General features: G+C 42.2%; 1 protein-coding gene across 1 annotated transcript; it reads left to right on the top strand.

Moving 5' to 3' along the window:
• Positions 1–5,781: 5,781 nt before the first annotated feature.
• On the top strand, positions 5,782–26,395 carry CRTAP (cartilage associated protein; the record flags this gene model as incomplete). Its single annotated transcript, XM_058831075.1, has 7 exons — positions 5,782–6,504; positions 9,940–10,089; positions 10,688–10,859; positions 13,331–13,459; positions 14,390–14,535; positions 16,527–16,610; positions 25,691–26,395. Coding segments are annotated over 7 exons (1,464 nt in total), but the record flags the coding sequence as incomplete, so codon positions are not given.
• Between the last annotated feature and the right edge of the window lie 1,052 nt (positions 26,396–27,447).

Raw genomic sequence — 27,447 nt, 5'->3', positions numbered from 1 at the left:
CCCTTCCTTCTCACCCTGTGAAAAAGCTGTACATTCCCTTTTCAATTGTCACTCGTTTCTTAAAGATGCAAAACCCCATTTATGAAGGGGTTTTGGTATGGCTTGGGATTGGAGAAGGGTCTTTTTCATTCCTAAACTCCAGACTGCACTGCTTTTGGAATACAGCCCACTGGATGATTTCTGCCCAGTCATGGTACTCCTATATGAGGAAGAAAGCACATTTGCATTTCCAACCAGACACGAATGTAGAGTGGGACAGACAAAATATCATGTGGAGATACATCCTTTCAGCTGTAGTTCTGGAGGGTTTCAGCTCTCAACCATTGCGTTTGTACAACTAATATAAATCTCTTTGTCTCTCTGTAAGATGAGGGTCTTAGTCAAATGAAAAAGCAGCAGGATCAGTCACTGCTCTCAGAAAGGGTCCATCTGATGCAAAGCTGTCAATGGAAACATGAGGTGAGAGTGGGCCCAGCTCTGGCCAGTGCTCAGCCCCAGCAAAACCCTGGCAGAGCACAGAGCAGCCTCAGCATTTGCAGCCTGGAAGAAGGAGTTTGTAGCAGCAAGCAGCAGCAGACCAGCCCTGGATGCTTGCCTCTTCCTAGGACCAGACCATTCATCCATATCAGAGCCAAACTGGCAGTGGGCTGCTCCCAAGGGGAATCATAGCCGTGCCATGAACTGCACAGCCTGGTGGGATTGGCCACCTTGAGTCTGTGCAGGCATAGAGAAGCACCAAAGAGAGGGTAGTGGTGGTGTCACTGCTGAGAAGATTGCTGTCCTTGGAGACTTGCAGCTAAATATTAATTAACTGTCCTGGATCTCCTTGAAAGCACAACAGGCCTGATTTTTCAGATGGCTGCTGAAGTGAGCAGCTCTGGTTTCCTGAACAGGGGATCCCCAGGGGAAACAGATAGAGCTGCCAGGAGCCTGCAGCTGGCATGACAGTGGTTGATGGGACTTGGGTGTTTCAGGAACAATGATGGCAAAGTGCCCATCCCCGTGGCCCCAAAAGAAGTTCCTGGGGAGCACCAGCATCCAGGGCAGGAAAACAGTCTGTGGCACATCAGATCACACAGAAGTGCCTGCAGGAAGGGCACTGAAGGTCTGCCAGCTTGACCAGGGAGCAGCAGTACCTGATGGGGAGAAAGCCACGGAAGCCATGGCCTCTCTAAGCTCTGCATCTCCCATCACAACTAACACAGTTGTCCAGAGACAGCTCCAGTGGGATCCTGTTGCCACCCAGGTGTCAGCTGCAGGCTGTGCCTTGCTCTCAGGGCAGTCCCAGATGGAAGCAGTGAGCACAGCTGTGGGGGCTGAGGCCAGGAACTCAGTGCCAGAGCTGCAGGAGGAGGTGAGTAGTTATACACTATATAAAATGTATATCTAGACACTTACCTATTTATCTGACCACTTAGTGCAGTATAAATTAGTGTTTTTCTTCCAAGCTCGGTGTTCACAGCCCATCCTTGTGACCAAATCCAAGTTCTTTCTCAACCGTTTGGGAAGTTGGCATGGGCTGATCCATGTTTGTGCTGGATGTTGTAATTGCCTGGGCTGTTGAGTGTTTTCAAGCGTATTTTCTTCTTTTAGTTCTCCCCCTTTCTGAACAGAAGGGAAAATAATTAAAGACTTTGATTTCCAGGTTGTGGTAGCCTAAAGAGGAGCTGTGATGCAGGAAGGAAAACAGAGAGACAGAGAGGTCAGAGAATGCCCCTCATTTCTCTGCAGGATGTTTGAGACATGAAAGTTGTTGCTCTTTCTGCTAGAAACTTACTGCTTTTGACTTGAAATGGATTTAAACTTCCAAAGCCACCTCAGTGATGCTGAGGGCAGTTGGAGTATCACCCCTCACCGCCCAAACATCTTACTGAAACCTTAAACTTCAGAAGGAAACCTTGGCAAACCCACAGTGGGCAACATTTCATATAGGTCAAAATAAAACTTCTGAGTTTAACAGCATTTATGGAACTAAGGGAATTAAGAATGAAAGTTTGTTTTTTCTAACTTCCAGGGTGTTTCACATAACAAGAGGAAGGGACAGGTACATGAGAAGCCATCACCTGTGGGAGGAGGAAGGGTCTCCTCCCAAGATTAAAGCTTAATTTCGGGGGTTTACTGGGGATAGAAAGTGTTTGATAGGGAAGATTGCTTTTCTACTTAGTTTATTAGCAAGGGTTATTGATTAGTAAACGTAAGAGTTTAGGGGTAGCTATGTTTGGTCTTTTCCCCTTTATTAAATCAGGAAATTAAAAAAGGTCACACCCAAACCAGATAGAAACTCAGAAAAGTAGAACTAACCAATTGAATTAGAAAAAGAATTAAAATGCCTGGGTTGTTTCCTCACTTCCAGGATGACTGCCACAATGAGAGGAAGGAACATTTCTGCGAGAAGCCATCACCTGCAGGGCAAGGAAGAGTCTTTTGCCAAGACTTAAAGAACAATTTTGGGGCTAATAGGACTTGAAGATGGAATAGGGAAATTAATGAACTTTACTATCTGCTTTTCTCATAAACTTACAGTCATGTGTCACATTCCAGATGTCACCTGCCCTATTTTTTTTAACGTTTGTTATCTTTTTTTTCTATTTAATTTATGTAATTGTGTTTTGAATAATGAATGTAAGAGGGTTTGTGTTGGTTATGTTTTTATAATGTGTTTTTATAATGTTTTATAATATGTTTTATTATATGGTTTACTATGGATTTAATTTGTTTTATTGAGTTTCATAATATGTTTTTTGTTGGTTAAACCCAAATTTGTTTGCTTCCTTCATTTTCCAAATGCAGCATTGCTTTAGAAAAAACCCAGGCACTCCCTTTCTTCCCTTTGAAAAGAACACAGCCCCTGGATTAGTGGGTGGGGAGTGTGAAGGTTGATCCTTCTTCCTCCGGCCTGTGGGATTTTCTAATTTATTCCTAAGAATTCCAAAACATAAGCTTGAAACTGCAAACACTTGAACCCTGAGGACTGATGCAGGTTTAACTAGCTGTTGCATGGAAGTTCCTTTGCTTTCCAGTTCAAATGTAAACATTTCCTTCATTTCGCTTTTCAAATCCTTTTGCATGGGGCTCCCTGGGGGTGGATGCCAGTGTGTTGCCTAGTTTATTTTAACACCCTGCTCTGCTCCCTGTTTTCCCTGTGATGCTGCAGCCCCTGTGATGCTGCTTCTGTGGCTCTCCTCACTCCTGGGAATCTGACTAGCACAGTCACATGGCACTCAGGTTTCAGCCTGCCAAAGACAAGCAGCAGGTTCTAACCCAGCGAGACAGAATGAGTCAGCCCCAGATCCCACTGCACCATCCGTGGTCTCCTGCCTGTACTTGGAAATGAGATAACTTTGCTAATTAATGGTTTTAATAAACTTTCTGATTAATTTTTTTAATAACCCTAAGTCATGTATTAGTCTTTAGCAGTGTAATTTTCCATTTTAGCCAGCATGTAGCTAAGTGTTTTTTACAGACTGTTGTTGTTAGTGTGTGATTATTAGATCCCCAAAAACTTCAAGTTATGATGAACTAACGCTATTAAGCTTCAGTGAACAAAGCTCTGGGGAGCTAAAGGCTGGACCCCTGGAATCCAGAATTTATAGGCCTCCAAGGACATATTGAAGTAACCAGAAGATAAAGAAGAGACTAACAAAGATAATTCAATATGTTCTGGAGACTTTCTGTCTGGGAAAAATATAATAAAAAACTTAAAAGATGTGGACTAATTAGCATGAGAAGTGAGAAATCAATAACCAATAGAAGATAGAATAGTAATTGATGCAAAAAATTATGTAATTTACAACCAATGAACATTAACTTCTTTGCTAAAAATGTATAAATAAGTGAAAAGTTTTGAAAGTCGTGTGCATTTAGGTGGAGCACCCTGGCCTGGAATAAACTAATGCCTGCTCCCTAATACTACAAAAACAGTGTTAGAGACTTTCATTCATCCTGACATTTTTGGCAACATACTGGCAAGTCTTTGGGAATCAGCTGGCAGCAAAACTCGAGAAACTGTCAGTGAGTAAGAGCAGGAGTGACTGTGGGAATAGGGCAACAGGCATTCAGCAGGAACGATGGCAAAGTGAGCAACATCCACATGTACACACAAATCAGACTGTCAGACTTCCTCCTCCTGGGGGTTCCTCCCATGGTGTGTAAGCTCCCAGCCACATTTTTTTTACCCAAGAAGGCTTAAAAATGGGATTCAGAGTGCTTACAGCCATCTGCCAGGAAAAACAGTAATATCATCCCTATTCCACGCAAAGACAAAATGCAGGGTCCAGGCTGGCAGAGTGGACACAAAAGGCTGGCAACAAGCCAAGGTTCAAAGCCTGGCTGGGGACACGTTGGTGCTCAGCCCTAACACCAGTGACCTTTGATGTTTTATTTTGATTTGGTTTTGGCTTTTGGTGTTTGTCTTCCCACAGGAAAGAGAATCTGGGGTTCCAGGTTTCTCAGCCGTTCAAGCCTGAAGTGTGAAATAGTAACAACCACTTAGATACAACATTTCCAACACTTGCACCTGCAGGTGATTCTGAGCTCAGAAGGGCAGGCTCAGCTCAGTAATTTATGAGAGCCCCTGCTATAAAGGCAGCCACTGCAATGAAGAATCCTTGAGTAGTTCACCAGCCTCCATCCTGTGTCTGCCTCTGCTGAGAAATGTCGACAAACTGTCCAAGTATTAAGTCTTTCTAAGGAATGATTTTCTTCATGATTGGTCATTTAGGTGGTACACCTACATAAGCACTGACTCTCAGCCTAAGAAAGCAAAGGGATAGAGAACTGTGCTTTCTAGATCCAGAAAGCACAGGATTAAATGTCATTTAAAGGAAAGGTAAATACTGGAACTGTCATGGACTTGGGGTTGGTTTTTTTTTTATTCTTTTATGGGGTGTGTTTTTTTGTTTTGTTTTTAATTACCTGTGACTTCTCAGTGTAAAATTTAAAAGAATAGACAAAAATCTGGGCCTTCACTATTTGTCTAGTTTTGAAGCCATGCTATCATTTGTGAATGGCTCTACACAAGTTTTTTCCAAGCTGGAGGCTTCTTCAGCCCCAAGATTGCCACTGATCAGCATGAGTCCACCAAGAGCAGTGGAGAGAGAGCAACTGGTCCAACTCTGTGAAATCTGAGAGGCTGCATATTGTTATATTGCAAATGATCTCTATGTGTCAGACTGAAAGAACAATTCTAACTAATTGCTTGATTAGATTAAGAACTTTCAAATTCCTTGGATCTGCAGCCACAGCTTTTCCCGCTTACAAATGATTACTAATAATCAGTGTAGCTGGACATCAGCAAATGCCCCAAAGTACTGCACAGAACCAGTGGAGGACACACTTGGCATTCTATTGTTCTATAACTCACATTTGAAGTATATTTATCTGGCAAATATCCAAAAAAGTGCAAAACCACTTTCATTGTAGGTCTTCCACGTTATTTTTCCTCAGGAAACCAAACATCAAACAGCAACAAGAGGCAGAAAGAGTACTTACAATTCTGCAACACCTTCTAACAACATATCTAAAACTCCAGTTTCAAAGGAAATAATGCCCAGAATTCTAGGAGTATTCCAACAGCGCACTTATTGCTCTTCATCACAATATGAATGCGTGAACCCATGTCACAAGTTTTGTAGATAAATACACACCAAAAAAATTTGAAGGGTACAAGAGATTAGTTTAGAGCACTTACTTTCCTAACAAAACCTAAGTTGTGGACGGCAGAAAAAGCAGCTCTGATGGACGCCGGGAAAACACATTAACTAAGTTTCTTTGCGGGTGTGACTGCTGCTGGCACCAGCTCCGGCTCCAGCCGGGCAGCAGCACCGAGGGCGGCCGGGGGAGCCGGCGCTCCGCCCCGCCACGCCCGGGCTCCCTCCCCGGGGCCGCCTCTCCCTCCGCCCCGGCCCCGGGACCGCCTCTGCCCTGCCTTCTCCCCGGCCCACCCGCTTTTCCCTCCCCTCCTCCCGGCCCGGGGCCGCCTCTCCGGCCCTGCGCCCCGCCGGCGGCAGCGACGTGGTGCGGTGCTGTGCGGTGCTGTGCGGTGGCGGAGGCTCAGCCATGTGGGTGGCGGCGCTGCTGGCGCTGCTGGCGGCGGCGGGGGCGCAGTACGAGCGCTACAGCTTCCGCAGCTTCCCGCGGGACGAGCTGATGCCGCTGGAGTCGGCCTATCGCTACGGGCTGGACCAGTACAGCACCGAGAACTGGCCCGAGAGCGTCAGCTACCTGGAGGTCAGCATGCGGCTGTACCGCCTGCTGCGCGACAGCGAGGCCTTCTGCCACCGCAACTGCAGCGCGGCCGGGCAGCCGCCCCCCGCGCCCCCCGCTGCCCCCGGCGCGGCGCTGGAGGAGCTGCGCCTCCTGTCCGGGGTGCTGCGGCGGGCGCAGTGCCTGCGGCGCTGCAAGCAGGGGCTGCCCGCCTTCCGACAGGCGCAGCCCGGCCGCGACCTGCTCCAGGAGTTCCAGCGCCGCGAGCCCTACAAGTACTTGCAGTTCGCCTACTTCAAGGTGAGAGCCCCCCTCACCCCGCCCCGCTCCTTGATCCCTCCTCCTTTCTCCTCCCGCCTCTCTGCCCTGCCTCCGCTCCCCCCACCTCTGTCGCGGGCTCTCCTCCTCGAAGTCTCACTTGGTGCGGTGCCACCCTCCAGCCGCGTCGAGCGCGTCTGTCGGTGCCGTGGTGGAGGGGGACAGCATGGTATGTCCCAGGACAGTCTGGACAAACCCCAAGTGCCTGGTGCACCCAATACTAGAAAAGCCTCCTGTCATGCCGACCTCTCGCCTGGTGAGAAGCAGGTTACTCTGGGCCACGACCTCATTCCTCATCACCTTCTCCACACCACTTGTCATCTGCCTCATCTCTATTTCTTCCCTGCCCCTGGTCAGTCCTTGTCCCCCTAGACTGCCAACCCTATACTTTGTAATCCTCTCCTTGACAAGCTTTTCCGTTGTTTCATCCCACTCCTGTAACCCACAGTGGGATTAGTGTGTGCGTTGTCTTTCCCCTGCTTACCCGCATACCATCCAGCTCGCTCTTCACCCGTTTTTTACAGCTCATCCAGCATGTCCCTGAGAATCAGCCCTTCCAGTTCTTCCTTGACATCCAGTCACTGGATGTTGCCCCTGTGTCCGGTAGCTGTGTCATTCCTGCCCCTCTCATCTTTCCATTTGCCTTACTTTCTAACCTTCTCTGGAACCTTTTTCAGACTCTTCGTGTCCCAGCTCTGCTATTGCAAACGATCTTCACTGCTTCTCCTTCAGCGTGCCCACCTTCTTCACTTCTCGTTTCTGGTCCAGTTCTTTCAAGTGCAGCAGCCCCCAGCCTGTGACTTGCAGATAGCCTTGTGCCTGGAAAACTCCAGTTTCATTACAGCTGTGAAAAGGAATGAAGCAAAAATTGGCTGCTGAAGTGGGACACTATAATGCTAGCCCTGGCATGGTATTTACCTTTTGCTCTTTGGTCAGACAAGACTGGGAACACACTCCTCTCTTAACAGGTTTCATCCTGTTTTTCTAGCTTCTTGTCATTCTTCTGTCCAGGATCTATTTGATTATTTTCTCCCTTCTCATCTTCACCTCCTGATCTCTATATCAAGGTCCATCTCTCCTGTCATCCCCTCAGATACTGCAATTATTTGCATTTGAAGTAATCAGGGCCTCTCTGTGGGGAGGAAACAAGCTGAGCTCTTTCGTTAGATTGTTTTCTCTTTTAGGGATTCACTCCTAACCTATCCCAGTATTCATTACAGGGGATTGTATGCTTGTGCACTGTTTTGAGATTGCCTCTTGAAAACACGCTAAATCTGTTGCTGTCACCTGTTTTCAGGAGTGCTGTTTTCTCAGCAGTTTTTCCAAACAGATGCAGGGAAGTGTGCTCTCATAAAACCAGAACAGTATCCACAAGCACAGTATCACACTGGTGTCCAATGCCTTCCCTAAGATCATGCAAAAGAACTTGATACATTAAAGCCTCTGCCTTTTCTTTTGACTGAGGGCAGAATTCCTGGAATTCTCAAAGCCATATATGGATACCAAAATGACATCACCACAAATGTTTCCTCTTCTTATCTTAACTATTAATTCCCCCCTTGTGGCACATACAAAGTTTGCAATGTATGGATAACACCAAAAATCTTTTCTTCTTACCATTTCAAATACAGTCAAGTAACTGCCAGGTAGGAGTGTGAGAGGGAAATTGGAGGAATCCCTCCCCCTCCCTTTAAACTCTTTTTTCAATCACATTTGCATTAAGTTTGAGCAGCCTAGTTTGGTGGGTTTGCCTTTAATGTCTATTGTTTATACTGTGTTTCATACTGGATTTGTAGTGCAGCTCTGAGCCCTTATCTTTCTCGGGGAGTTCTGAATGGGCCTTCTAGGGCTACAAACTGCTGCATCCATAGGATTTTTTCCTGGCTGGTGGTTTCTGCAGAAGGAAACTTCCCCCCTTCCCCCACCCCTCCACCCCTACAATGGCTTTTATAGTAGAGGAAGAAGTGGGAGGAAAACGCTTTATGTAATTTTTTAGAGTGACCACGTGTGTATTCAGGTGGGCTCCACAGAGAAATTTGCCACGTTGTAAGATTCTGGGAGTAGCTTTTCCTGCGCTGCTGCTTGCTCCTCTGGAGGGAGCTTTCTCAGAGCCACTGAGCTCACTTAGGAGTGTGTTTCTACAAAACCTTTCATTTTTTTCTAAGAGATGAAAATAGAAACCAAGGGTGAATCATAAGCCTAAGCAAAAATGAGACTTGTCAGCCTACCAAGGGAGCAGGGTTACAGCTACAGCATGAAAGAAACCAGGCATTTGACGAAAGTGCAGCTGAGATTTCCCTTTGCATTTAGCACAGTCTGGGCTGACTGGAAACACGTAGTTTTGGGACAGCCAGGAAGGGCAGCTGGCAGAGTTCCAGTGCTGGGCCACTGCTAGCGGCACAGCAGCAGTGTGTGGGTTGAAGTCTTGCTCGTGTGCAGCCGTCTCTCAGGTTCCTTTCTGAAATGAAAGGGCAGCTTCTGTGGATGCAAGCAGAAGGCTGTGTCTGCACATGGGCCTGGGATTCTTGCTTGTTTCCAACATGTGCTGCCAGAAGCTATTTCACATGTGAGCTGTTTCACTCTGTATCGCCTGTACATCAATACACTGAGTGGATCTTGGCCTAGAAAAAAGGTTTTAACATTTCACAAATACCCCAGACATTTGCTTGCTCTCTCACTCTTCCTAAATATGTGCATACATACTATGTAATTTATGAAAATATGCATGTGTATGTATAAAATTTTTAAAAATCATAAGTGGCATGCACACAGAAGTGCATAGGTGTTTGGTACATGCAGTTGTAAATGAGAAATGAACACAAAATGTATCTAACAGGGATTAAAGTTACTTTAAAAATGGGTGCAGAAAATTGCTTTAAGACATAATTTTTGACCAAGTCTCTGCAGTATGCTCTAACTTTGTAATACCACCAGGAAAATATATTATAGTAATAATGTCCTCTGTGCTGCTAGGCAAAGAAGTGACATAAACACATACAAACAATGATGACTCCTGACCAGTATCCGTAGGTTAACATCTGTACTTGCTCTGAGATTAATCGCTCCCAGGAGCCCTGGTATAGACTTTTGCTTTGTCAGCTCTATGTTCAGGGGAAGGCAAGGGGAAAAACCTAATCTTTTTGATTTACAGCAGTCATCTATATTGTCTGCAAAAATATTAGACGTCTAAAGTTAAAAAAAAAATTGCTCATAGTGATGCAGCTGGGAGTAAAACTGGGAAGAATTACATCAGTTTTACTGTACCATTGTATCTGCTGAGACTGCTCTCAGTAGATTTGTGAATATAGAGAATGCAGGAAAATTCATTGACAAAACTAGGAACTTTTGAACTGTTTGGGTTTTCTTTTCTCCTGCTAATATTTTTTTTAACACATTCTTTTCCTTATCCCTGTTTAGGCTAATAATCTTCCAAAAGCTATTGCAGCAGCTCACACATTTCTTTTGAAGCATCCAGATGACGAAATGATGCAAAGAAATATGGCCTACTATAAGAGCATACCTGATGCTGAGGAGCATATTAAAGACTTGGAGACAAAGCCTTATGAGGTATGCTTTTTATTCAGGAAAGTCGGCTCTTTTGGTGCTGTTCTATTACTCCTCTTATTGGGTGAGATTCAGGGATCTCATTTGCTTATGTGTTCTCAGTTCTTAATCTCCCTCTTTTTGTCATCTCAGTCATCTTTGTTCTGCCTTCTTGCTGTATTCAGTAATTCTCACCTCTCCTGTGCTTCATTGTTCCACAAATGAGTCACAGCAAATCAGACAGATGCTGAAAGCTGCTACATGTAGATCGCTGCTGGAGCTAAGCAGGTGCCTAGTTAGCCAAATTCATGAGTGCTGTAGTGGCACAGCTGAAAATAGCTCAGACATTTGGCTTCAAGATTCCATTGAATATCTGTCACAGCCTGTGCTTTAGACTCACACCATTACTTCTCTCCAGCAGGCTTTTCTTCTGATTGGAAATTGAATTACATACTCTGGTCTATAGGAGATACCTGTTAAAATCCTTTAGTCTCCTGTATTTATATCCGTCTGGAGAGCAGCTCATACAGTCATCCAGAAATGTAGAGACATCATTTACTGTATTTGAGTTTACACAGCACTTCTCACAGCTACTGCTGATTCATTCCTGCCAATTTTTCAGAATCTCTTTGTGAGGGCTGTGAGAGCGTACAATGGCGACAATTGGCGGACATCCATCTCGGACATGGAACTAGCTCTTCCAGATTTCTTCAAAGCTTATGATGACTGCATAGCAGCCTGTGAAGGCTCCCGAGAGATCACAGATTTTAAAGACTTCTATCTTTCCATTGCAGGTGAGTGGTTAGGACACAGGAAGGAAAGATGTCCCCAAAGTGCATTTCAGTTTATTCATAAGATTGGTCACCCAAGTCCTGTTCCTGAGTTTAGGCCAGTAGGAGTTTATTAGATTCACTGAAAACTGCTTGAATTCTGGTTTACTTTTTTCCTCTCTTCAGTAACATAAATGAGATCTGTCAGGAAATCAGAGCAGAGATATTACATTAGCATGGAAGTTCTGTGGCAGAGCAACATAGATGTGTAAATAACAGCTGCTCCATCTGGGTAGCAGTGGTCATCCACCCAGGTCTCTTGATCATCATCTCAGTATCAGTTTGGCCACCTTTGAGGCTCAATGGTTAGCCTGCCTTTGAAATCAGCTTTGTGGTTTGTGTAGGTCTGGTGAGCTGTGTCTCCTTTCTCATAAGTATGGCAAAGTTCTGTTGGCTATTTTTAATCTTTCCTACATTAGAGTTTTACTAGTAGGTAACATCTGTATTTTGTGTGTATGGCCAAAAAAGAAAAAAAAAAATCCATTGCTTTGCAAAGGAAAAGGGACATCAACTTTTTAAATTGTTGTCAAAATGGCACATACAGGTTTCTTTCTCATGCTGTTTGGCAGCGAAAGGAACAAGTAATTCCTCTGTCAGTGCTCTGACAGCTCAGTGTTGTTGACAATATTTTTGTGGAGAACACCTGCATGTTCTCTCAATAAGCTTAGAAATTCTCTTGCATTTTTTATGTTCTAAGTTGCCCTAAGGAAAAACATACTGACTTTTTGTCCTAAAGCCATAATACGTCTTGGTGAGGGGAAACTTTTGGGAAGTATGTTTACACAAGAGCAGCTTCAGTTTCTCATGCTCATGGTGTGCAGCTGGTATCCACCAGCACAGCTGACATGGAATAGCTATTGCAGGCTATTCCTCAAGCCTTGACTTGCTCTTGGGCAAAACAGGCAGGTGTCTAGGATAGCAAATATGGAGTGGAGCGCAAATCACAAGTGGTAAAGCAAGAAACACAGACTTTCTTTCCCAGTGGGTCAGAGCTCTGACATCAGGACAATTCCCAAGGCGCTGTAAAGAGTGGTTGTCTATGCTCAGCTGTGATTGACACTTACTGTCACCCTTCCTCTTCCTCTTTGGAAGGAAAGGACAACTCCCAGTAGTAGTGATGGCAAGGAAAGGTAGGAATTACTTCATGATGTCACCATGGCCATGATCATGCATTTCAAGTATTTTGCTCTTGAGATAAGCATGTTCACATTTATTTGCACTGCCTGGGCTGAATCGTGCTTGTGTTCCAGGGAGAGATATTCTGGCTCCAAGGGTCTGCAGGAAGCAGATGTAGCAGTAAGTGTTAACCAGAAGTATTTGGGTCTTGCACTAGGTATGCATTTATTCCTGAGCAGTGAGTTATGTTAGGAAGCCAGCTGTCCTCATTGTGTGGGATCATTTCACTGAGGGACTCGCGTCTCTGGCTTTAACTGCTGGCTGGAATTGAACACCACTGTGTCTGGAGATTCCACTGCTCTTATAAAAGATGGGTCTGGTAAATTCATTAGGCCAGTTATTTTTAGTTAGTTTCAGCAGTTATTTTTAGTTAACCTCAGTGTTCTTCATGTTAGGAGTTGTCAGGGATGAAAAGTGTTCTTTTGTCTTGGTCAGAAATTTGCTGCACAGGCTTAGCTAACTTGCTTTCACCTGCCAAATGTGGCTAACAGGGAAAATAAGACTTTAAAATATTTCTTTTCTGTGCTGTTGATGAATATGATATATCCAGAAAATGCTTGAAACTTTTTGCTGGAAGGTTTTCTTCTTTATTTTTTCTTGAGGATAAAAATCACTTACAGTCCTATATTGCATTATATATAGAAATTTTTAGACTGGGTAAGCTTGTGAATTTACCTGTTTCTGTCTGAAAGTTTTTCTGTGGTAAGCAGCATATTCTCCTCTTTCTTCTCTCTTAAAACATCCAAACTCTGGGCCCATAACATAGCCATCTCTGGAGGTTTATTTTGCAATCACCTGCTGTATCTGTTCGTGACACAGTTTTACTCAGCATCATGGGCACCTTATTTTTGCAATAATGTAGTGAAATTACAAAGGCTTGCAAAATTTAGGAAAGGAAAGAAAGCACTGTTAAATTTACAGCTAGGAAATAACGCAGTACTGTGTAGTACTCTGTAAAACCCACCACCACATGCTGCCTGCAGGTGTCAGTGAAACCTAAGTGCTCGGTTCTCTGGAATTCCAGCTTTGATGCCTTGAAAGTCAGACGTACAGATTTTTACAGGAGGGCCTAGTACCAGCACTTGATTCATACTTCAGATGGAGTTGTGGATTCTCAGTACTTCCAAGCAGCAGGATCCAGATGCACAGGACCCAGGAGAGCATTATAAGGCCGAAGTTTAGTGGGTGACTAATGGGAGAGATTATAACAATTCACTCTGTGCCATCCATATCCTCTGTTGCTATTTTCTTCCTTCCAGATCATTATATTGAAGTCCTTGCATGCAAAGTGCAGTGTGAGAGCAATCTGACACCCATTATAGGAGGCTTTGTCGTTGAAAAATTTGTGGCCACCATGTACCATTACTTGCAGTTTGCATATTATAAATGTAAGTAGTGATTTATTTTGCTTAAATAATGATGATGTTGGATGATGTGGGACAGATTCCATTCATCATCTTTTCCCTCTAATTTTATGCTTTAGAATATAGGTAGTAGCCTCCAGAATCTGCATTTTAAACTGTTCTGGAGGCTACTACCTACATTCTAAGTTTCCCGATGTCTTTTGCTCCCTGTTATCACTGTAGTTAACAGACATGGGATAGAATTTCTTCCACAGACAAACCTACGGAGTATTTAATACTATTTGCTTTTTCCTAGTGGATTCTTATCATCCTCTTAGAATGGGGCTAAATGGGTTTTGAAGAAAGAGGGGACCACTTAACAGAAATTGTAGTGTTTGGTGCTCAGTGATGACATATTTGATAGGTAAATTAACCAGTCAAAGTTGTGGTTTCTTGAGGAGCTGCTTGCACTGTAAAGAACACATTGCAGCTATAAAGAACCCTTACAGCTGTTCCTGCAGGCTCCAATATCAAAGGGAAGACACATCAGCCACTAATAAATCTTGCTTGTGTTGTTTGACTACACACTTTACCCTGACCCTTCTCTCTTTATCAATCCTAATAGAGAAGTGAGGAGGGGTTTAATATATTTTTGTTTGTTTTTTAAATAAATATCCCAGTGTGTATCACTAAGCTGTGTGGTGATACTGGGACACCTGGGGGTAGCATTTGGTTAGGATTTTCATAGAAAACCATCAAAGGTTGATGATGAATTGATTTTTGAATCATGGCTGTATGTGTTTCAGAACACAAAAATAGCATAACATTTCTGGGGAGCAATTTTTTTTTCCTCTATGCAGCTGGTGAGGAGGTAGAGTATGGGCTGTGTTTCCATATGAGTTTTCCAGAGCTTAGATAATAGGAGTTTGTTCATTTACCTTACCTGGGTTTTTTTGATGTGTGTTTATTAATTAGTGAATGACATGAAGAATGCAGCTTCTTGTGCTGCTAGCTACCTTCTGTTCGACGCAAAAGATGAAGTAATGAAACAGAACATGGTCTATTACCAGTACCACAAAGACAAATGGGGACTTAAAGAGGAGGATTTTCAGCCCAGATCGGTAGGTCGATTACCTAAAATGCCTTCTAGACACATTTCAAATATTTCTCTGAAAATACAGTGGGAAAAATGTGGGAGATCTGCTGGTTCTGGAGTTCAAGACATCCTGTTTTATTAAAATCATATAGAAAGTTGTACACAGAAGTGTAGTGTGTCATGTAAACCGTGAATATCATTATAGCTCTTCCCTTGCTGTTGAAATGTACTACAATAGCATATAAGATATGATGAGAAGTAAACTCACGGTACTTCTCTGACACTTGGGCATATTTATATCTTTATGTACCTCTATAAATGAAGCAGCTGGACCCTGAAATCTCTGGTGATGAAATCTCTGAGTGACATTCAGGCTTTTGTGAATCATTATTTGCCAACACATAGTTGCCCACTCGCTTGTTATTTCAGGTTCTGTGGGCATTGGAATGTGTCTGAATATGGTAACTCCAGCTAAACTGACTCTCCACTTACTCCATTTAGAATACAGTTGGGTGGATGAGGATGGAAGAAGGCTCAGGACTGTATTGCATCTAATTATCTAGATCAAAATGCTTGCTGCAAAGAAGACACCAGTCCATCCAGCAACAATTGTCATCTGGCTTTGGAAAACTATTTTAAAAATGGGTTTCCATCCTGTTCTTGAATTTTCGTGTCCAAGTAAATTTTACAGCCTGGACTGTGGCATCAAATTGGATTTTCCAATGTTTCTTGTTACCAGTCATGCAGCTAAATTGTGACACTCAGTGACTGCTTAGGCATCAGTCATATGGGCTGTACAACTAGTTAGTCATTAGCAGTATATGTCCCACAAATTAAATTTAGTGCCTTCTAGTCATGCCTCTTAGAGCACACGCTTTATTGGCACAGTGGGAACCCAGGCCTGCCCTGGCTCTGCAGGGCCAACTGAGACAAAAAGCAGCAAAAATGCATTTGGTTCTTTTAGGCAGCAGCAGCAAGTCTGAGCTCACAGTGGAAGGGGACTGCTGCTTTGTCACTGCTTTTGGGAACAGAGCGGTGCTTTGTAACCATGCTGGAGACAATGTTTGGTGGTGGAGGGAGTGAGGGGTAGCAAGAGCATGAAACTGCAAACCGCAGACAAATTTGGCATACGTGTGCAGAGAGTGCAGAACAAGGGCCCTACACATGCACTCTGAATGTTTCATTGATAACTCCTGGAGCTGGCCACTACAGATAATTTTGTTTTAAAACACAAAATATTAAATGCACACAGCTGTATTGTACTTTGATCTATGTAGCTATAAACAGAAGTTGCTTGCTGTCCTAATCACTTGCCTGGAAAACCATAATGCCTCTGGTCTATTTCCAAAAAGTGGTAATGGGGTGACAGCAACATTTGGCTCTGGCACTAACCTTTAGATGTTCTTGTGAAGGAGGGAGTCTCCTGTTTTCTTCCCCAAAAGGAGTTAAAGGGAGTAATCAAAGTGGATGACAACTGGTGCTCACAAATATGAGAGTGTGTGAGGGAGCTACCCTGTGCTGTCCAGGCTGGGAAGTGAGGAGGGACAGGTGAGTGACCTGGCAGAGTTTCCCCAGCCCAGGCTCAGCCTGGGGTGCTGGGTCATTATCATGCAAATCGGCTCAGGGTGTCTCTTTCCCAGAACTGCCTGCTGCCATAGGCCAGCGCAGGGAGACAGAGGCTTTCTCCTGTCCAAAGCCCACTGGAATGCAGGCACAGGCTGCTGCTCAGCCCTGGCAGTCTCATTCCTTACTCTCAGACTCGCCAGTGCTTTGAAACATGAGAAAGAGGAGAGTGCTTTGTTGTTGCAGTGAGGGAGTCTGTGCTTGGGAAGATCCACAGGAGAGTTTGGAATATGCTGTTTGCTGTTTCATTTCTCAAACACTGTGAACCCTGCCTGGGATCTACCTTTACAAGGTCTGGGTCTGACTTCACTGGGATAGTTTCAGGACACATGTGATGACTCTCCCCTGTCTTGCTACCCTAAAGTAACAGAAATTTTGGGGTTTTTTTGATAGGAGGCAGTTCGATACCACAACATTACCACACTCCAGCTGGAAATGTATGAATTTGCAAAGGAACATCTGATGGATGATGATGAGGTGAGTTGTCTAGAAATGAAATCATGGTCAAAAAAGCAGCAATCACATTTAAAGTGAAGATGATACATAGCTGTAATTCCAGGATTTCACTAATATGGAAAAATCTTCTTGTAGCCACGGCCAATTTATAATAAATTTTTGCTTGGTAAGTGGACTAAAAGAACAAGTCCAAAGAACATCATGTACCATTTAAAAGAAACATGACAGAATTACCACAAAGGTGAATATATAATGTGCTGAGCCCACAGGAAAAAAAGGAAACCCAGTTTCTGAGTTGTAGCACCAGGGGGCAGAGAAATTGTGTATATATATATATAAACCAAATGTTTTTCTGGATTTGGTGTTTTGGGGGGCTGGAGGGGATGTGGATTTTTTTTTTTTCTGAAATGTTGTCTAAATTAGATTTAAAGGTCCTTATGATTTTGTCCAGAAGTAACCACCTAAATTGCAATTTTTGTCCAAAGGAAGTCTTGTTATCTGTTATTTTTTTTCTCCTCAGTGGCATTTTGGTCACCCAGTCATGCTTTCTAAATGGTTGGAATTCATGGCCAAATAACATATAATGACTACTATTTACACTGGCAAATAAGCAAAAGGGATTTTTTATTTTGGTGCAAGAAAAGTAGTTTAATTGCTGAAAGAGCATTTCCTTCCACAACTGAAATTAAAGTATAATTCATGGGAGGTTTTGGATTGCCTTTTGCTTTGTTTTTGGGTCCTTTCATTCAGAGGTTTAAAAAAATTCTTCAAATGATGAAATGTTGCTGGCAAAGACAAAGAAAGAGCTGTGCTTAGTTAGGACACGAGGCAAGGGTATCTGTAATGAGCACTGCCAAGGCCTTTTCTACTTAGAAAAGACAAGGATGGTTTATGTTAAAAAAGGAAAACACCTTTGCAATTTTTATCATCCAGCACAACATAGGGAGAGAGAATATTTTACAGGAGAGAAATAATGTCTGTGCTGCCTTCAGTATTCTTGTGATCTGAACACACCTCTATGTAAAATTCCATTGCAAGGTTACCAGAATTCAGGAAGACTTTCCTGAAGATTTTGGTAAAACCCCCTGAAAGACAGTTTAATAAGCTTGCTTTAAGGTTAAGCTTAGAGGACTAGTCTGTGTGTATTTTCATCAAGGTGTGAAACACTTGAGCACTTTTTATATTCCATGTTGGTTTGTGCTTTGTCCATGATGTTTTCTTATGTTAGGCATCGACTTCATTTGTACTTTTTTTCCTTCTTTCCTATCTGCTGCTTCAAAGCCCAGGGATAAGTAATTAAGGAGGGGGTGAAGAAGTCCATTTTGAGGGTTTTCCCCATATGTTGTTAGAAGAAGGGGCTCAAGAACAATCTTCAGCCTCCAGCAGCATGTGTAGAACAAACAAGCATTTATTTCCTGGCATTCATTCCTGTAGCCCCTTTCACCAGGGCAATTACAATTGACCTTGCAATCTGCAGGGGGGTGGCGCAGTGTAAACCTCAGTTTGACTTTTGGGCTGACAAGGAAGTTGCATTACACTGGATTATATGTTTGTTTCTTGTCAAACAACCAAAATTACTGGGCCTGCTTATGCCACAGATATCCCTACCTCCCATTCTCTTTGTATAGGAAAATTACCATTCTTCTTCTCAGGGGAAAAGCTGAAGGGCCTCTGTGCCCTCCCTTGCTAGGGCCCAAAAACCTGTGAGGGATGGAGGCTGTCCATGCCGCTGGCTTGGCTCTGGCTTTTGTAGTGAACTCATAAATCCCTGGCTACCAGAACTTGTCTTTGGCTGCAGGAGACTGCCAGGGAGTGCAGACAGAGCAGGAATAGCACAAAGGTAAAACCACTACCTTGCAGTTTCTGCTCTATGGGCAGGACCTGGTAGTATAAGTGGAATTTTTTATTTTGTTTAATATTTCTCCTGGCACAGATAGAAAAGTTTGTTCCATAGAAATGTTGAAAACTGATGAAAACCCCAGATAAGGCATTGCAGTAAAAACTTTATTAAAAATTGTTAAGGATGGAGGCAAGCTCTCTTCTAAGTGCGTTCTGTTTATTTAAACCATGTGCTTCTTGGGCCGTAGGCCATACCTTCTGTGAGTTTCTGTGGTCCATATTTGCTGTTTGTGAAGTGGCCAGTAAGACAGCCCACAAGATAATATGCAGAAACAAAATAATTCTTTTTTCCTTGACGGAAGCAAAAGGATTGATGTGGCAAGAGGATTCCTTCCTATGTGAGTGTCATTATTTTCAAGTGGAGAATCACATTTTATTCAGACATCTCAGTGCTCCTGTATCCCAGATCATCCATGTGTCTTTCTAAATCCCATTAGCAAAGCAAGTGAAAACATTTGGCTTCCTCAGGAATACATAGCAGTAATTGCAGAGGCTGGAACAGGCAGTAATGGTTTTTGCATATGTTACTACAAGAAATACTGTTCTGCTTGTGTTACTCTATTAATGTTTTTCCACAAGGAAATGAAAAACTCTTAATTCAAACATTTAACACAGTAGAGGTGACAGCATATTAGCACCAGCTAATTTTAAGAAAAAGTAATTATTCTTAAATATCCTTGCAGTTTTCCACAGGGAAGTTAAAAGAACATTACAGTGTTGTCATCTTAGTTGGCCATGGATAGACAAGCTTCTTGATTTCTGTTCAGATGTGTAATGCATCAAGGCTATCATGGATAGAGCTCCTGGTACTGCACAGATTTAAGTGGCACACTGAAATGCAGTTAAGAGCCAGACAGTTGGTGTAGATGTAACTCCAGCACCACACTAATTGTATGAGACGTGTTTTTGGCCCATAAAGTCAGCGTTCTTATGGAATTTTTTTGGGGGGGAGGATAGCTACTTAGCTGTTCTAAATTACATAAGAACCACAAGTATTTGGCAGGGATGAGCTTACAATGTGATTTTTCTTTCAGTACTTAATCAGTAGGTGAAAAGCTGTTGGCAGCTTTGACCCACTTTTTTTGACATCTTTCTTTTTATTTGTATATAGTGTGTGTCCCATTTGTGTAGTGGTTGAAATTAAGATGTTCTGTGTTTCATCACATCCGTGTAATGCAAAGAAGAATAAGTACTGAACTAATGTGACTGGTAGAAAGAGGACATAAGGAATAGCATCAAAACACAAGGGCCCCAGTGGAGTACTGATAGCAAATAGTAATCTGAATTCAGCCTATTTTTCTGTTTGGGAATTGCTAACAACATACTTTGAGCTTTATTAACTCCTTGCATATGTTCAAATGATTTACAGAAGTGTGCTTGTATCAGCAAGTTGTAAGTGCAGACCTATAAACCCTGCCCTGCCTGTGACCTCAGACCAGCACAGCTCCAACAGCACTGCTGTCCTGAGAAGAGCTGGTGGCAGCTGCCTCAGAGAGATTTGCCAGCTAATGGGCAGTGTTATGGTCCCGTACACTTTTGTGTTATGGTTTGTGTTATGGTTCAACATGCACTTTTTTAAAGAAAAAAGAAGAGATGAGGTGGTTTTGGTTTTTTTTCCATCTTCATTTTCTAGTGGATGTGTGGGTCTTTCTGCTTTCTCTTGTTGCTTCTGCACCACTGGATATGTCTGGTGTTCCTACTCCCATTTATGCCACTTTGCATGGGAAACTGCCAGCATGGTTGGGCTTAAATGGCAGGATGGCCCCAAGCTGCAGGTACTGGCATTAGGAGGAACTTCTACTGCCCAGATTCTCTTAGGCTTCTGCATGCAGCAGAAAGCAGGCCAGAGAGCATAATTAGAGCTCAGAAACAAGGCCACTGGAAGGCTTCTGCTCTCTGTGCAATTGGTTCAATGTTGAAGTCCCTCTGCAATTGGGTTGACTCATGTTTTATAGGCATTATAAATATGTTAAGAGGAGAGCACATTTCTGTTTTACTGTAAAATACTACTGTAATAACTGCAGTGTACTGTTATCTCCAATAATATATGGGAAAAAGAACAGTTAAAGTTTCAGAATATATTATTAAAATGAAACAGGAAAATATTTGAGAAAGTAGTTAATATTCATGTAAAAAAACAACTAAGCTCTCTTAATATTAAAAAAAAAAAAAAGCCCTAAAAGTATGCGGCAGTTAGTCACACTGTGGACTATGTATCTGAAAAAGAAATAAGTTACAGGCCAAATAATTTTTCTGCACAAAGAATTGAGTGATTTTCTTATTTTTTCCCCAGCTAGAATGTGAGGAATGTCCAGCCTGGACTGTCCAGCTCATGGAAGTTCTGGCAGGGCTTTGAGGTGGTCGCAGTGAACTCTCAGGTTTTAACTGAAGGTTAGATCAAGAAACTGTCTCTTGGTTGAAGGCTGAATAAACCTTTCAGGCTGAGCCACTCATTGACATTTGCCTTACTGTTACTCCCAAATAATGTTTTCCCCCTCCAAAACATTGCTGGCCAGTGGGCTGTGTGGTGTGTATGTGCAGGCTCTGCCATGTCCACGAAGCAAATGTCCTCCACAGTCATTGGTATCAGATCTTTGTCTTCACTCTTGCAAGGTGATTATTTGTTCTTGAACAAAATCTGCTGGTTTTCATAGCCCTAACCCTTGTGATTACTCCCATTACTTACTAGGACAATAATTAATTATAAGGCAGCTAGCTCCTCACCTAGAGGCCACCCTTCTCACCACATCCTGATCACCTACACTCAGTACATCAAATCTGTTACTCTCACTGTTGAACAAGTCTCCAAACATTGAGGTCTTTGAACTTCAGCAAAATTTGAATTTTTGCTCTGAAGGACAACTGGGGGACATTTTGTGGGTTAAATAGTTTTCTTCTAGGTCATAGATTCTAAGGAAACAAAGATCCAGCCAATTCTTCATGCTCTGTGGGTTGTCTCTTAAGGCTGCTGGATGAGTTAGAATAAAAGCTGTTTCCTATCCATTCCCTGGTAATCACACATAAAAGCATGCCCATAATAATAATAATGATTTTCTGTGGATCTGAATTCGTTCTAGACCACTATCTTTTATTATTTTCTCTGTTGCTGCCCTGAAGAATGGGATATCCCACTGCAGTACACACAGAATCCTTATAGGAGAGGCCATCAGCAGATCTGCATTGGAAAGCATGGGTTATTATAAGAAAGCATGGGTTATTATAAGAAAGCTAATTGTTTCCCATAACTTTTCCGGCCCATACTGAGAAAGGACAGAACAGATTACAGGTGGAAGCAAGGACCCATGAATGATTAATGCTTGCATTTGCAGAAGGCAATCATTGCAAGCCATGGCAAAGTGTCTGGGTCTGTCAGGGCAGTGCAACTGCTGCTTTCTACTGTTTTTAAATGATGCTGTTGAAAGAAAAGTTAGTGCTGGACCATCAGCCTCAAGTGTGCTGTAACTGAGCCAGGTGCTCATAGCTCTTCCTCTTTGCTGTTTTATTTTAATAGTTGGCCAGGAGTCTCCAAAGTACAAATGTTTCTCAAAAAAAGCTGTGTTCTGTGACTGTGAATGTGACATTTAATTTTGCATGAGGAAGGGCCTGGCCCAATGTATATCATGGTCTTGGACACTCAGTACATTGAGCTACTAAGTGAGGAGTTTTGCATTCTTCTCCTTTTTAGGTCTTTTATTTTATTTTTTTTCCAGTGCTCTAGCTTCTCTTATGATGGTGCCCCAATCTCACTAGCCTGGGTTACAATCTCATTAGCCTGGGTTAGCTTACTCAGAATTGACTAAGAATTCTGTTTTAAAATTATTTTTTTTTTTATAATTCACCTACTCACATACCCTCTGTAAAACCTTCTTGAATTAACTACTGTGGCACAAAACTTGTTCTTTCTGTCTGTGCCTGTGTTCAGTTGTTAATCTACAAGAGTGCTCACTTCACATATCTAACAGATAATTAGAGTTGGACAGATAATCCAGTTGGACAGATCAGCTTCTGATTCCTCCTACCACTCAGACCAGTCTGGGAACATTTCCCTTTTTCTGCTCAATATCACACCTTGCAGGCTATATCTGTCCCATCTTTTCCCATACATCCTTGGTCTGTCAGCCCCACTTTCCACTGATTGTCCCTGTCCACAGATTGGGAGAGGGAAGTGGTTGGTAGCACAGGGAGCTCCAGAGGCTGTGGGGTGCCACAGAGCTGCTCATCCTGTACCTGGGAAGCCTGGAGGACACGACTGTGGATGGAGGAAATGCTTCCCTGCAGCTGACCAAGCAGCCCACGTGTGTGTTTGCCACTTGTTGGCTGTCTAAGTATCACTGGTCTGATAATATCACTGGTCTGGCAGCAAACCCTTCTCTTCCTGGGCTCAGCCACACTTCACATCCTGATTTCCTACCTAGCAGCCAGGTATCTGCATCACCTTTTGGGCCATGGGTTGCTCACCATGACTTACATCAGCACCGGTGTGTTTATGGTACCTGCGTTGGAGCTGGTGGTCGTACAGCCCTCGAGTAACTGGCAGCAGAAGGAATTATGGGTTTGCAGCCGACTTTGGAAAATTGGATGTTCTTTCTGTGAAAGTAGGGAGGAGCCGAAGAGCACAGCAGGTGACAGGAGGGATTCTGTCTCACTGAGGGAGTAAATCGTATCAAAGACTCATTTCAGACTCCAGGTCTGCAGGCATAGACCAGCACGGAATTCCTAGATAGTATTTTTTCCCTGGAATGAGCACCTGTGGAATATGTACTGAGTTCAGCCATGCTGAATGTGCAGTGTGAAGTGAGTGCTAATGGGACAAGGACAGTGATCAGCCTGGTGGCAGCTGCCAGTGTGACAATGTGATGACCTCCTCTGAGGCAGCTTTATCACCTTTTCATTGGGCTGCCAACCACTCTACTGACAACTTGAAAATGTTTTATGTTTTGATTGTGAAGGGTCAGGCAAAAATATTTTAACTGGGGTTTTGTTTAATCTGGAGCTTTTGCCTTTTAAAATAACTAACATCCAGGCAATTATTGAGTTGTATTGCAGAATATTCTATGTATATTGTTTCAGTAACTGTTTTTATATTTTTGCCATATTTCAACCTCTCTTATTCCTCAGTACATCTAATTAGACCAGAACAGCTTCTGCAATGCTTTCCATTAGAGCTCAGTTTCAGACACTAGATATTTCAGATTTCAGGTTTGTTTAGGGATTTTTTCCTAATATTGTTGCATTTAAATATCCTTTTTTATTTTATACATGTTTCTGGATTTGAAAACATGCCAGAAATAAAATCTTGAATTTTGTCTGTATGTTGTGTGTCTTCTGAAAAATTCTATCTTAGTGATGAGTCTGCCAATAATATGAATTTGGTTACTTAAATCTTTTGAACAAATTCAAGGCACAAAAAATTGCCATCCTTCAGGACTTGCTAAAATCACGTAATAGCTGCAAAATCTCAGTGGTCTTTTGAGATGGAACTGTGAAGCAGGGAGCAAGAACAGCAGTTATTTCAGCCAGCTTTCCTCCTGCTTTTATTTTTGTTTGCTCAGTTTCATTATTTTTCTCCCAGCTAGTCATACCTCCTAAAAGTGTAATGTTGGTACTTTTTAATCACAATATCCATAATACCATTATTGTATTCAAAATAGACAAAATTTCTCTGTTTCCTCTTACTGCTTTCATTGTCAGAGTTTTGATGCCCTTTTCTGACCAGACTAGAAAACAGTAAAATTTTGAGTCTCAGAATGTGTCTAGAAGATGCTGTCTTTCTAAGGAATGCCTATTTAGACAAAAATGTGCTAAAAATGTAATTGGGATTGTAAACATCAGTTGAACAGACTCTGAACCCTAATACAGTTCTCAGAGACTTGGAATGGGTGGTGAAGGAAAGAGGGAAAATGAGCATCCAAACAAGGATGACTTGCTTTCAACGAAACTGGTGTAAGTTCTCATTAATTTAAATATGAGTGTGAGAATGAGATGATCAGGTTTTCCAACAGAAAATTACCATTTGTTTTGGAAAAAACCTAAACGACCTCTTAAGACCTTTTTAGACCACAGGTTTATGTCAATAAAGAAAGGACAGAAAGGTTTAAAGAAAACAGAGTTAAATTAGGAGTTTATCAGAACATTGTAGTTACTAGAGTAAAAGGCTGGAAATGTAGCATCTGCATCTCTCTACTTTTAAGTTGTTTCAAAAAGTGAGGATAGGCACAGGTATTCCCACAGGGTCTCCCCTCTCAGGCATTGTTTCTGAGCTGTGCATGGAAGGCAAACCAGAAAATGCTGGTGTTTCTGAGAATGTCAGCAGGCGGGCTGCTGCAGTCAGTTTTGAGTAGTTTGAGATGCTGCTGCACATTTACTGCTTTTCACCACTGAAGGTGTTACCTTGGGGTGATCACAGAAGGTTTTAGCTCAGTTACCATAGTTTAGTTGACAAGACAGTAAGTTCCAGCAAGTGGGGCTGTGTCATCCCAGAGTACTCAGGCTTGACTGCAGGAAGACATTTTACTAAGCTATAATAGGACATAGAACTACCTTAGGAGTAGTTTAAATAGATTGTTACACTGTGTTAGTGCCCTGTGTTAGCAGAGTGAAGCTTGTAAGTTTTCTGGTCTGAATCTAAATCCAGTATATTTGTTTCCAGTATGGAAAACATTCTGGTATCTCTGGTTCTTCACATTTTTGCTGCATTGAAGCATGGCTTTGTGAAGATCTGTGGTTGAAAATGGAGAAGGTGTGTGTTGAAGGGTGTGACAGGGGATGTAAACGGTTAGAGCAGACATACAAAGTTACGGTTCTAGAAAATGCTTTGGCTTCAAATTTTGCAGCTTTCTAAAATTTTTTAATGTTTTATGGTATTCTAACAACTTCCTAATTTAACAGGTGCTTTAAACATTTATTCCTCTCTAAGTCTGAGGATTTCATTGTCTATTTAAGTACCTATAAAGGTACAGAAGGATGTACTGTGAAATATATAACATTTTCTCTCTTTAAAGTCTGTGTCACTCCAAGTCTTGTGCTACACCTGTATGGGTCATTTACCTGCATTTTATAGGTTTGTTAGACTAGTGTCTGCATGGAGGGTGTTAAAAATACTTGGACACCTATCATTGCAATTAATTTTTTTATTAAAATAGCAGAAATTTCCCACCAATTTTGGGGGTTAATTTATTTCTGTTAAATTTAATCATTTCTAGGGTGAAGTTGTGGAATTCCTTGATGAGCTGTTAGAAGTGGAGGAAAAAAAGGAATCCTGATGAGTGAAACCACCACAAAGTATTTTACAGAAGTGAAGACTCACCATTGCTCCTTACTATTGTTTTTGATCACCTGTAGTTCCAGTTAGATATACCTCAAAGGTGCTTCTTTGAGCTGCACTTTCTGTCCCAAGATCCACTCCTGAAAGGTCACTTCCATGCTGCACTGACTCTTCTGTGAGCATGGCTTTTCACTGTGCAGAACTGGTGCACATGAGTTTCCCCCTTGAGCTTTCTTTCCCTTACACAAACACAACAAAACAGACTGTTTCTGTTTTCTGGGATAACACTAAGGTTCCTCATTTTGGTGCTGTTCTACTAAGTTGTAGCAGTACAGCTAAATTCTCAAGAATTTTTTTCATATTATGAACTATGGAAGACATAACAGTTCCTCTTTCTGAGCTATGAATTGTATTATTTATATATGTCTTTTTATATGATGTTGAATAAAGTGATGATGAATCCCAGTGCACCTGAAAGATAGTAAGGTACATTGAAATAGCTGAAATAAGGTGATTAACAAAGCACAACTAATGATCTTGTAAACATTGCTTAAAGAATTCTGAAAGCAGTGTTGGTCTTTCTTGAAATCTAAATTAAATTCCACTATGTGAAACTGAGAATAAAAATATTTTTTGCTTCCTACCAATTGTTACTCTTTCTGTTAAATAGCCTGTGGTCCCTGTTGAGGTGGGGCCAGTCTTGCATGAAATACTGATAATTGATGTATTCTCCTCTGTAAAAAAAAAATAGTTTGTGTGTTTTTTTCAGCCTGGTGGGACTATTTGCATAATTTTCATCCAAAGGTAAGTACTGGTGGAAACTGAGGTGACTTTCGGTGGAATAATGAAAAACATCTGCATGTGATTTTTTTTTTTTTTTTAATTAACTGTACAGCAGTCCAATACAGAAGTATTGGTACAGACCAAAAAAGGTATGATAGAGAAGAGTAATGAATTAGTGCTCAAGTCTACTGAAGAGAAAAAATCCCCTTGAACTCAGAGAAGAATACAGGATGAAATCCTGTGCTTTCCTCTTTTGTTTTCAAGGATCAAGTCCTGCAAGTGGTTTCATCAAGGGGAGATGAGCATTCTGTGCATGTGAGCATCCAGAAGAGCATTCACCTCCTATGATGGAATTGTAATTCAGCTGAGAGGAAGTGTACTACAAACCCTTAATCTGTTTTGAATTTTTAAAAAGGCAAAACATGGTCTACATTAGCTTGCCAAGTTGTTGCTGCTATAGTTTATATAAGCTGTAGTAGTCCACACTATTGAGTGTCTATAGGGAATAAGAAGGAGAATCCAAAGGATGAGGTTTCAGTGTCCTTCAGTATATGACAGCAATGAAGCATTTGAATTTGAGTGTGAATGATGTTTGGAAGATCAGATTAGCTTTTTTAACTGCTTTAATATAAATCACAACTAATGCACTGGAGTTGAGGGCAGACTGTTTTAATCTCAAAATGAAAATCTATCAAGAGCCTTTTAACTTTAGGAGATTTTCCCAACTCAGCTTGTGGCAAGACCAGAATCTGGCTTGCTGTGTGCCTTGAACTGACAGAGGGTTGTACATATCACATTTCCTCATGGTTTTGTTCTACACAATATTAGCACTCTGCTCATCATAACTTTATGTAAGAACTGAAATTTGCTTTTTGTAACTATTTAAAGTTGTTTACAAGCAGTTGATTGTAA

The sequence above is a fragment of the Poecile atricapillus genome, chromosome 2, assembly GCF_030490865.1.
Source record: "Poecile atricapillus isolate bPoeAtr1 chromosome 2, bPoeAtr1.hap1, whole genome shotgun sequence".
Lineage (NCBI taxonomy): Eukaryota > Metazoa > Chordata > Aves > Passeriformes > Paridae > Poecile > Poecile atricapillus.
This window is presented reverse-complemented; position numbering and strand designations above follow the sequence as displayed.